Consider the following 12,500-nt stretch of genomic DNA (forward strand, 5'->3'; position numbering starts at 1 on the left):
CCTGAGTTATGTATGAAATGAAATAGCAATCTGGTTTGGTAGGCCTAAGTCATGTATGATATGGAACAGCAATCTTCTTTGGTAGGCCTAAGTCGTACATGATGTGGAACAGCAATCTGGTCTTTTATGCCTAAGTCATGTAAGATGTGGGATAGCAATCTGGTTTGGTAGGCTTAAGTCATGCATGATATAGAACAGCAATCTGGTCTGTTAGGCCTAAGTCATGTATGGTATAGGATAGCAATCTCGTTTGGTAGGCCTTAGTTATGTATGATATGGGACAGCAATCTGGTTTGGTAAGCCTAATTCATGTATGATATGGGACAGCAATCTGGTTTGGTAAGCCTAATTCATGTATGATATGGGACAGCAATCTGGTTTGGTAAGCCTAATTCATGTATGGTATGGTTTGGCAATTTGGTCTGGTAATCTGATTTCCTTCGTAAGGCGTCTAGAGCACTAGTCACCAAACTAACTTTGAAAAATGACACAAAATACCATTAAGTGAGTGGTTAGAATCATAATTCAGGTTCCGCAACTATAATATCCCTCTCTGAGTCTGCTGCAATTCTTAGATTAAGTTAAGATGTATGAAACGAAGATTGTCTTGACACATAATGAGCTACCATTTCTTTTTATATACTCCGTCCTCCTAACCTCTGCTTTAACTATTTGTGTCTGGCCTACCTAAAGATACGTCTTAAAACCTTCTCATGCAGTCTCTTGAAGTCCCATTCACCACCCAACCTAAATTCCTACCTTCTATACAGTGACATTATCCTGTCATATTGCAGGCAGAAGTAATAGGAGGCCTGAAGGCTTCATTGGAGCTTGCTCAGAGGAAGAACATTGAAGATAAAAAGACCATCGAGGACCTTAGGAATCAACTGATAATTTGCAAAAAGGAGAAGGTAATCAAAGAATCACTTTTGCTTACCTATCGAGTATACATATGTCGTCTACTTATCCCATAAGCATCAAAACAGTTTGGATACAAGTTAGTGAATTACTGATAGTCCTACCCAGTGCTTCATACAATTATCTACCATTTGGCGAAGAGTTTTGCCACTTATGGTCGTTGACTATTTTTCAACTGTTTGTGGTACGCTCGTGATAAATTGCTTAAACGTTACAGTGATTGAGTATGAACAATTAAAGGTAATAATACGGATTTACTGGCCTTCGCCACAACAGAGACATGTTTTAAAAGCAATCATTCTCGGTGAAGATAAAGTCACTTATGAGCTAAAAAACTGTCGAGAAGTTCTCAAATTGGAAGGTATATGCTAAGTTACAAGGTGAACAGTCAGTGTTTTACTTACATAAGTGTACAAACAACTACTGTTTGCTACAATACAAATCCATACACAACCCCATACATATGTGAAGAACCACAAGATACTTATCATTAATAAAAGCCAGCATTAGCTGACATGTCAGATATACGCTAAAAGCTCGAAGCAGAAGGCTATCAAGGAAATCACTAGACCAACTGATTGGTCCAGATAAGATAACGTCTCGTTTCAACTTTCCCTGCTTGAGAAGTGCAAGCATCTGGCATGAAATAAGGAAAATGCAGCACGATATCCAAAGACTAAGATGAATTTTGTAATAATGAATTCTCTTAGATTTAAAGAGAGATTCTGAATCACTGATTACTTAGTAAGATGGTGTTGTATTTTATGATGACGTGGTTATAGTTAGATTGTTTTAGATTATATAAATTGAAGAGCAATTGTGAGAGTATCTTTGTTTTTTGACTTTCAGGTTCCTTACACATCAAACTAAGCGAATTACTAGATACTTTTCACTGCAGTAGAGGCAGATTTCAGTCAATGCTAGAACAGTGAAAATTGCTAATAGCTTCAGGTCTTTTTCATGATAGATTCTGCCACTCTTATGCAAGAAATGGGTCACAATAAGACCTCTGAATTAACAGGATAGTCGTATACATAGCCTTTTCATTTTATTCCAGCATTTCAAAGAAAGCCAGGATTTGAAAATAGGATCAAGAATAGGATGATTACCCTGATTAAAAAGGAGTAATTCTTCACAGAATATTTCCAAAGAGTCCAGCACTCTTACACAATTAATGGGTCACTGTAAGACCTCTGGAACCAACAGGATATTAATAGGATATAGTAGCAGGACTCATCCTTGAAACTTTCGATTCAGGGAAGGGAGGATCCCGTGCTGAAGTCGGCCCTCGAGGACGCCCTGAGGGAGATCAGGGAGAATAAGGAGGTCATCGCATCCCTGCATAAGGAATTGAGTGACCTCCAGAAGATCAATGTAAGTGGCGAGATTTATTTATTTATTTATTTATTTATTTATTTATTTATTTATTTATTTATCTATTTATTAGTTTGAGCCTTTTTTACATAGGTATAGCAAAACTTTTCGTCTTGTAAACTGTTTGTCATCAGTGTATGAATGTGTTATATATAATATATATACTATATATATATATATATATATATATATATATATATATATATATATATATGTGTGTGTGTGTGTGTGTGTGTGTGTGTGTGTGTGTGTGTGTACAGATAATTGCTACCTGTATCTGTGATTATAACCATTAGCCCAATGCATGTCCTGTACACAAACTTCATTGTACACCACTGAAAGCTACAACAAAAGACTTACAACATTTTCCAAACATTCAATAAATAACTTACATAACATTCATAACAAACACAATGTCATAAACTATAATCACAAGGTTTTGCCACAGATTCCCGAATCCGGTTACTGACAACATTCTTTGATCACCCAATTGTGAAGCATCTATTCCCTACAGCTTGATATGAAGAAGGATATCGACTCCCTGAGGGAGAATCTGCAGGAGGCTAAGGACGTTCACCAGCAGGACGTCAGCAATTACCGCAGGAGGGTCGTGGTTCTGGAGGAGGAGAACCTGGAGCTGAAGAGGGAGAAGGTATGATGATTTTTCTGTGGTCGTCATTTTCTGGATTTGTTCTTCTGCAGTTTTTATTTTATTTAAAAAATGGAGTTCTTTTCCCTATCGTGTATTGTGGCTGAAATATTTTTTCATCTGTGTTTTTTCCACTTTGCAGCATTGCAAACAAAAAGAGCTTCCTTTGAAGCATTGCAGATAAAGTGATATTTTGACTTTAAGATGTATTTTTTTATTTGGTTTAAGAAAAGCTCGTGTTTTGATGCATTACAAATACAATAAAAGGTTACCCTTGATGCATTGCAGATAAAGTGATGTCCTGATTTTAAGATGTGCTTTTTTCATTTGGTTTAAGAAATGTTTGTGTTTTGATGCATTGTAAATAAAAAGACGTTTATATCTTTTTTATTTGCATGGCTAATTGATATGTGTTTTTATATGTTACAAGTGAAATATAGAGAAATAGAGAGGATTTATATCTTGTGATACATTGTAAATTAAAGCCATGTTTTGTCTCTTAATGCATTGTCAATAAATACATGTTTCTTTTCTTTTGATTTGATGCATTGCAAATAAGTATCTGCTTTTGTCTTTTGATGCATTGCATATAAATATCTGCTTTTTCCTTTTGAGGTATTGCAAATAAACAATTGTTTCCTCTGATGCATTGCAAATAAACAATTGTTTCCTCTGATGCATTACAAATAAACAATTGTTTCCTCTGATGCATTACAAATAAACAATTGGTTCTTCTGATGCATTGCAAATAAACAATTGGTTACTCTGATGCATTACAAATAAACAATTGGTTTCTCTGATGCATTGCAAATAAATATTTGTTTCCTCTGATGCATTACAAATAAACAATTGGTTCCTCTGATGCATTGCATATAATAAACAATTGTTTCCTATGATGCATTGCAAATAAACAATTGTTTCCTTTTGATGCATTGCAAATAAACAATTGTTTCCTCTGATGGATTGCAAACAATGGGAACATTTATCTTATGACACATATCCAATAATAATATCTCTGATTATGATGAATTCATGAAAAGTTGCTAAATTTACAGCAAACCTATGCATTCATTAAGCAATTCCTATATACATCTATTTTTTTTTTACATGTATACGTATTTATTAATCATTGCAGGACGAAGTGCTGACTCAACTGGACGCCATCTCAGATAAGCTGAACTCCCAAGAGAACGAGATCCAAAAGGACAAGGAGGCTTTGGAGACCAGCATGAAAGATATGAAGGAGAAGATTTCGCACTCACAGAAAGATAAAGTAATTGCTATTATTATTATTATCATTATTTTTTCTTTTTTTTTTGCTCTATCACAGTCCTCCAATTCGACTGGGTGGTATTTATAGTGTGGGGTTCCGGGTTGCATCCTGCCTCCTTAGGAGTCCATCACTTTTCTTACTATGTGTGCCGTTTCTAGGATCACACTCTTCTGCATGAGTCCTGGAGCTACTTCAGCCTCTAGTTTTTCTAGATTCCTTTTCAGGGATCTTGGGATCGTGCCTAGTGTTCCTATGATTATGGGTACAATTTCCACTGGCATATTCCATATCCTTCTTATTTCTATTTTCAGATCTTGATACTTATCCATTTTTTCCCTCTCTTTCTCTTCAACTCTGGTGTCCCATGGTATTGCGACATCAATGAGTGATACTTTCCTCTTGATTTTGTCAATCAACGTCACGTCTGGTCTATTTGCACGTATCATCCTATCTGTTCTGATACCATAGTCCCAGAGGATCTTTGCCTGATCGTTTTCTGTCACTCCCTCAGGTTGGTGCTCGTACCACTTATTACTGCAAGGTAGCTGATGTTTCTTGCACAGGCTCCAGTGGAGGGTTTTTGCCACTGAATCATGCCTCTTTTTGTACTGGTTCTGTGCAAGTGCCGGACATTCGCTTGCTATGTGGTTTATGGTTTCATTTTTCGTATTGCACTTCCTACATATGGGAGAGATGTTATTTCCGTCTATCGTTCTTTGAACATATCTGGTTCTTAGGGCCTGATCTTGTGCCGCTGTTATCATGCTTTCAGTTTCCTTCTTTAGCTCTCTCCTCTGTAGCCATTCCCACGTGTCATCGCTGGCTAGTTCTTTAGTCTGTCTCATGTATTGTCCGTGCATTGGTTTGTTGTGCCATTCCTCTGTTCTGTTTGTCATTCTCCTGTCTCTGTATATTCTGGGTCTTCGTCTACTTTTATTAGTCCCTTCTTCCATGCACTCTTTAGCCACTCGTCTTCACTGGTTTTCAGATATTGCCCCAGCGCTCTGTTTTCGATGTTGACGCAGTCCTCTATACTTAGTAGTCCTCTCCCTCCTTCCTTTTGTGTTATGGAAAGTCTGTCCGTATTTGTTCTTGGGTGTAGTGCTTTGTGTATTGTCATATGTTTCCTGGTTTTCTGATCTATGCTGCGGAGTTCTGCCTTCGTCCATTCCACTATTCCTGCGCTGTATCTTATTACTGGTACTGCCCATGTGTTTATGGCTTTTATCATATTTCCGGCGTTGAGTTTTGACTTGAGTATCGCCTTGAGTCTCTGCATATATTCTTTCCTGATCGTGTCCTTCATCTCTTGGTGTTTTATATCCCCTCCTTCCATTATTCCCAGGTATTTGTATCCTGTCTCATCTATGTGTTTGATGTTGCTCCCATCTGGTAGCTTTATCCCTTCAGTTCTCGTTACTTTGCCTTTTTGTATGTTGACTAAGGCGCATTTTTCTATTCCAAACTCCATCCTGATGTCCCCAGATACAATCCTTACAGTCTGGATTAGGATATCTATTTCCTTGATGCTCTTACCATACAGCTTGATGTCGTCCATGAACATCAGATGGTTGATTCTGTTGCCTCTTTTCTTGAGTTGGTACCCGGCATCCATCTTCTGTAGTACTTTTGTCATGGGAATCATGGCTACTACTAAGATTAGTGGGGACAGTGAATCGCCTTGGAAGATCCCTCTCCTGATATTAACCTCTGCTAGTCTTATTCCAGAGCTTGTAAGTATTGTATTCCAGTTGCGCATTGTATTTTTGAGGAAGCTGATGGTATTTTCCTCTGCCCCATATATTTTCAGGCATTCTATTAGCCATGTGTGTGGTATCATGTCGAAGGCTTTCTTATAGTCTATCCATGCCATGCTTAGGTTGGTTTTCCTTCTCCTACTGTTCTTCATTACCATTTTGTCTATCAGGAGCTGGTCTTTTGTGCCCCTACACTTCCTTCTGCAGCCTTTCTGTTGGTGGGGGATGGTGTTTGTCTCCTCTAGGTAATTGTATAGCCTTTCACTGATGATACCAGTTAGTAACTTCCACATTATTGGTAGGCAGGTGATAGGCCTGTAGTTACTGGCTATATTTCCCTTACTCTTGTCTTTTTGTACTAAGGATGTTCTTCCTGTGGTCATCCATTTGGGTGCATGGTGATTTGAGATACAATGCTGGAGTTGTTCTGCTATTCGTGGGTGTAGGGCCTTGAAGTTTTTGAGCCAGTATCCATGGACTTCATCGGGACCTGGGGCTTTCCAGTTTGGCATTTTCTTTAGTTGGTGTCTGACTGTGTCTGTCGTGATGTCTGTGAATCTTTGTTTTATTCTCCCTGTTTCTTCTTCTTTGACTTCCTGGAGCCATGTTGCATGTTTGTTGTGTGATACCGGATTACTCCATATGTTTTCCCAGAGTCTCTTACTTGGTTCGGCTTCAGGAATTTCTGGGTGGTTGTCTTCCCCTCTTAGTTGGCTGTATAGTCTTTTCTGGTTGGTTCCGAATAGTTTGTTCTGTTGGTATCCCTTATTCCTGTTCATGTACCGTTGGATCTTATGTGCTTTGGCCTTAAGCCTCTGTTTAACATCTTCTATTGTGTTGTTTAGTCCCCTCTCTTGTACTTTGTATTCCTCGTTGAGTTCCTCCCTTGTTTTCTTGCTTCTTAGCCTTTTTTCTGCCATCTCTTTCAGTTTACTCAAGTCAGATCTCATCACCATGATTTGCTTTTCCAGGCGCCTTTTCCAAGGAGGTTGCTGTTTTGGTTTCTGTTGGGTTGGTTGTGCTGGTGGTGTTGGTGTTCGAATCCCCATCAGTTCTACTACTAATCTTGCTCCTGCATATACCAAGTTATTTGTTTCTGTGATACTGGTGGTCTGTATTATGCCCATTATTTCATTGACCTCACTTGTTTTCTCCCTTAATTTCTTGGTGTTATAGGCTTTCATGGAGGGGATCTTTGTTCTCTCTGTATCTGGCTCCATCCATTGTCTAATCTTTTCTACCCATTCCGTCCTCTCTGTTACTTCGTCGGTGTTTCTTCGTGTGTCGTTGTTTGATACCTCATCCTCCCTGTCGTCTTCTGTGGCATCGTCTCTCAGTTCGTCTTCGTGTAATTCGTTGTCGTGTGACATTTCCCTTTCCAGTTCTTCTCTTTCTATTGGGGAGAGCCAGTTGTTTTTCTTTATGTTCCTTACTTGGTCTACCAGCCTCTGCTCTTTTTTGGGGTGTGTTATTCCTCTCATTCCAGATGTTGACCAATCTTCTTCTATATCCTCTCTCCGTCGGGTTGCTTCTGATGTAGCATCTCCATATTTCCTTATTTTCTTCTCTTGTCCATTTCTTCCTTTTTGCTTCTGTAGCTCCAATTATTATTATTATTATTATTATTATTATTATTATTATTATTATTATTATTATTATTATTATTATTATTTTTTTTTTTTTGCTCTATCACAGTCCTCCAATTCGACTGGGTGGTATTTATTAGCGTGGGGTTCCGGGTTGCATCCTGCCATCCTTAGGAGTCCATCACTTTTCTTACTATGTGTGCCGTTTCTAGGATCACACTCTTCTGCATGAGTCCTGGAGCTACTTCAGCGTCTAGTTTTTCTAGATTCCTTTTCAGGGATCTTGGGATCGTGCCTAGTGCTCCTATGATTATGGGTATGATTTCCACTGGCATATCCCATATCCTTCTTATTTCTATTTTCAGATCTTGATACTTATCCATTTTTTCCCTCTCTTTCTCTTCAACAACTCTGGTGTCCCATGGTATTGCGACATCAATGAGTGATACTTTCTTCTTGACTTTGTCAATCAACGTCACGTCTGGTCTGTTTGCACGTATCACCCTATCCGTTCTGATACCATAGTCCCAGAGGATCTTTGCCTGATCGTTTTCTATCACTCCTTCAGGTTGGTGCTCGTACCACTTATTACTGCAAGGTAGCTGATGTTTCTTGCACAGGCTCCAGTGGAGGGCTTTTGCCACTGAATCATGCCTCTTTTTGTACTGGTTCTGTGCAAGTGCCGGGCATTCACTTGCTATGTGGTTTATGGTTTCATTTTTCGTATTGCACTTCCTACATATGGGAGAGATGTTATTTCCGTCTATCGTACTTTGAACATATCTGGTTCTTAGGGCCTGATCTTGTGCCGCTGTTATCATTCCTTCAGTTTCCTTCTTTAGCTCTCCCCTCTGTAGCCATTGCCAATTGTCATCGCTGGCTAGTTCTTTAGTCTGTCTCATGTATTGTCCGTGCATTGGTTTGTTGTGCCAGTCCTCTGTTCTTTCTGTCTTTCTCCTGTCTCTGTATATTTCTGGGTCTTCGTCTACTTTTATTAGTCCTTCTTCCCATGCACTCTTTAGCCACTCGTCTTCACTGGTTTTCAGATATTGCCCCAGTGCTCTGTTTTCGATGTTGACACAGTCCTCTATACTTAGTAGTCCTCTCCCTCCTTCCTTTCGTGTTATGTATAGTCTGTCCGTATTTGCTCTTGGGTGTAGTGCTTTGTGTATTGTCATTTGTTTCCTGGTTTTCTGATCTATGCTACGGAGTTCTGCCTTCGTCCATTCCACTATTCCTGCGCTGTATCTGATTACTGGCACTGCCCATGTGTTTATGGCTTTTATCATATTGCCAGCGTTGAGTTTTGACTTGAGTATCGCCTTGAGTCTCTGCATATATTCTTTCCTGATCGTGTCCTTCATCTCTTGGTGTTTTATATCTCCTCCTTCCATTATTCCCAGGTATTTGTATCCTGTCTCATCATGTGTTTGATGTTGCTCCCATCTGGTAGCTTTATCCCTTCAGTTCTCGTTACTTTGCCTTTTTGTATGTTGACTAAGGCGCATTTTTCTATTCCAAACTCCATCCTGATGTCCCCAGATACAATCCTTACAGTCTGGATTAGGTTATCTATTTCCTTGATGCTCTTACCATACAGCTTGATGTCGTCCATGAACATCAGATGGTTGATTTTGTTGCCTCTTTTCTTGAGTTGGTACCCGGCATCCATCTTCTGTAGTACTTTTGTCATGGGAATCATGGCTACTACGAAGAGTAGTGGGGACAGTGAGTCGCCCTGGAAGATCCCTCTCCTGATATTAACCTCTGCTAGTCTTATTCCAGAGCTTGTAAGTATTGTATTCCAGTTGCGCATTGTATTTTTGAGGAAGCTGATGGTATTTTCCTCTGCCCCATATATTTTCAGGCATTCTATTAGCCATGTGTGTGGTATCATGTCGAAGGCTTTCTTATAGTCTACTTATTATTATTATTATTATTATTATTATTATTATTATTATTATTATTATTATTATTATTATTATTATTATTATTATTATTATTATTATTATTATTATTATTATTATTATTATTATTTTTGTATCTTAGAAATTTTAATGTTCCAGAGGGTCTCTTTCATGATTATAATTTATATATATATATATATATATTATATATATATATATATATATATATATATCATATACATATATACTATATATATATATATATATATATATATATATATATATATATATATATATATATATATATGAATACATTCTTCTTGAAGGGAAAAAGCTTACCTAAATCAACGAAAAAAAAGAGAGGAAGGAGAGAGAGAGAGAGAGAGAGAGAGAGAGAGAGAGAGAGAGAGAGAGAGAGAGAGAGAGAGAGAGAGAGAGAGAGAATCTTAGTAAGCTTAGAAGACATCTTAGCCATTTAAAAATGCTTTTATTTCAGTTATACGCGGCTATAAAGACAGAAGACATCGAAGCCATAGAGGAGATATTGAACGGGCCAACCTTTGATCTAGATGAGGTCATTACTCAAGATAATACCGGTGAGTAGAAATGTTTACTATCATAATTTGATAACTCTTATTATCGTTATATTCATATCTACATATACACGTACATGCTAGTTCATTCTCTCACCAGCCATGTAACTTTTTCGTACAGCCTCTTACTTAAGTCTCATTGTCTTCAAATTGGTCGTCCGTAGGTCGTCGTGCTATTCATCTGATCGCTGAGAACATCAGATTGGCGCCAGTCGTCAACAAACTCTTGGAGGCGAAGGTGGACGTAAACGCCGTCGATAATGATGGTAAAGACAGGCTCATTCATCTGTTCTTAGGAGGTGGGATGTGTTATTATTTAGAGAAGGAGAAGCTTAAGAAGTCTACAGCTTGTTTGGAGGAAGTCGAATAAAATATGGGACTCTATGAGGTGCTAAGGTTGTTTTAGTGTTGTCTACAGCGTATTGCATGTGGTACACAGTAGATATTTATTTTGTGGTGTTTAACTATGTATTTTTTACTTATATATATATATATATATGTATATGTATTTATATATATATATATATATATTATATAGATATAGATATATATATATATACATATATATATGATAGATATATAGATATATATATAAATATATCATATATATATTATATATCTATATATATTTTTAACAAACATAATATATCTAGTAATTATATATAATATATATCTCTAATCTATATATCTTATATATTAGATCTATATTATATAATATATATATAATTTATATATATTAATATATATAATATATTTACATATTATATGCAACTCGTCACAAATTTTGGGTTGTAAGCCCAACACTATATATATATATATATATATATATATATATATATATATATATATATATATATATATATATATATATATTTGTGAAATTTTCACGAATTTATGAATACCAAAATATACAGAAATAAAAGAAAGATAATTCTGAAGTTATTATTTCTTTTATATGACAATGATCACATCAGATATATCATAAACTTCAATGCAATATTTTTTGGACAAAGAATATACCAAATATGTTACGTAATAAATATTAATATAATATTTTTGTTGACGTTACCAAATATATCATGTAACAGATGTTAATATTTCATTTTATTGACTACAGGGGAAACAGCTCTGCACATAGCAGCCAGATCTGGCAGAGGAAGAATAGTGAAGGCTCTGCTAGAAGCCAAGGGAGACTGGGCTATTCTAAACGTGGAAGGTTAGTCGAGTTCTCAAGTGCAATTCTAAGTCTCCAGGAAAATGTTAAGACGTTTATTTGGGGACTTTATCTATATTATTATTATTATTATTATTATTATTATTATTATTATTATTATTATATTATTATTATTATTATTATCATTTATTTTTTTTGGGGTCTATGACAGTCCTCCAATTCGACTGGGTGGTATTTATAGTGTGGGGTTCCGGATTGCAGCCTGCCTCCTTTGGAGTCCATCACTTTTCTTACTATGTGCGCCGTTACTAGGATCACACTCTTCTGCATGAGTGCTGGAGCTACTTCAGCCTCTAGTTTTTCTAGATTTCCTTTTCAGAGATCTTAGGATCGTGCCTAGTATTCCTATGATTATGGGTATAATTTCCACTGGCATATCCCATATCCTTCTTATTACTATTTTCAGGTCTTGATACTTGTCCATTTTTTCCATTTCTTTTTCTTCAACTCTGGTGTCCCATGGTATTGCGCCATCAATGAGTGATACTTTCTTCTTAATTTGTCAATCAATGTCACGTCTGGTCTATTTGCACGTATCACCCTATCTGTTCTGATACCACAGTTCCAGAGGATCTTTGCCTGATTGTTGTCTATCACTCCTTCAGGTTGGTGCTCGTACCACTTATTACTGCAAGGTAGCTGATGTTTCTTGCACAGGCTCCAGTGGAGGGCTTTTGCCACTGAATCATGCCTCTTTTTGTACTGGTTCTGTGCAAGTGCCGGACATTTGCTTGCTATGTGGTTTATGGTTTCATTTTTCGCATTGCACTTCCTACATATGGTAAAGATGTTATTTCCATCTATCGTCCTTTGAAAATATCTGGTTCTTAGGGCCTGATCTTGTGCTGCTGTTATCATTCCTTCAGTTTCCTTCTTGAGCCCTCCCCTTTGTAACCATTGCCATGTGTCATCGCTGGCCAGTTCTTTAGTCTGTCTCATGTGTTGCCCGTGCATTGGTTTTGTGCCATTCCTCTGTTCTGCTTGTCATTCTCCTGTCTCTGTATATTTCTGGATCTTCGTCTACTTTTATCAGTCCTTCTTTCCATGCACTTTTGAGCCACTCGTCTTCACTGGTTTTCAGATATTATTATTATTATTATTATTATTATTATTATTATTATTATTAGGGTAGGGAAAAACTCTCCATCGCGAGAGTATATATAATGTTGTAAAAGGTCCACAATAATACAAAGTGTTAACAGTCTGTGT

The 12,500-nt window shown here is 37.1% G+C and overlaps 1 protein-coding gene across 1 annotated transcript in view; it reads left to right on the forward strand.

The window, feature by feature from the left end:
• LOC135210819 (uncharacterized) overlaps positions 1-12,500 on the forward strand; it is a 47,216-nt gene that overhangs the window by 11,969 nt on the left and 22,747 nt on the right. The window contains exons 5-11 of the mRNA XM_064243686.1: positions 795-911; positions 2,176-2,292; positions 2,807-2,944; positions 4,077-4,214; positions 9,961-10,060; positions 10,222-10,323; positions 11,175-11,273. Coding sequence (XP_064099756.1) covers positions 795-911; positions 2,176-2,292; positions 2,807-2,944; positions 4,077-4,214; positions 9,961-10,060; positions 10,222-10,323; positions 11,175-11,273 — 811 coding nt within the window. The remainder of the gene's footprint in view (positions 1-794; positions 912-2,175; positions 2,293-2,806; positions 2,945-4,076; positions 4,215-9,960; positions 10,061-10,221; positions 10,324-11,174; positions 11,274-12,500) is intronic.

The sequence above is a fragment of the Macrobrachium nipponense genome, chromosome 4, assembly GCF_015104395.2.
Source record: "Macrobrachium nipponense isolate FS-2020 chromosome 4, ASM1510439v2, whole genome shotgun sequence".
Taxonomy (NCBI): Eukaryota; Metazoa; Arthropoda; class Malacostraca; order Decapoda; family Palaemonidae; genus Macrobrachium; species Macrobrachium nipponense.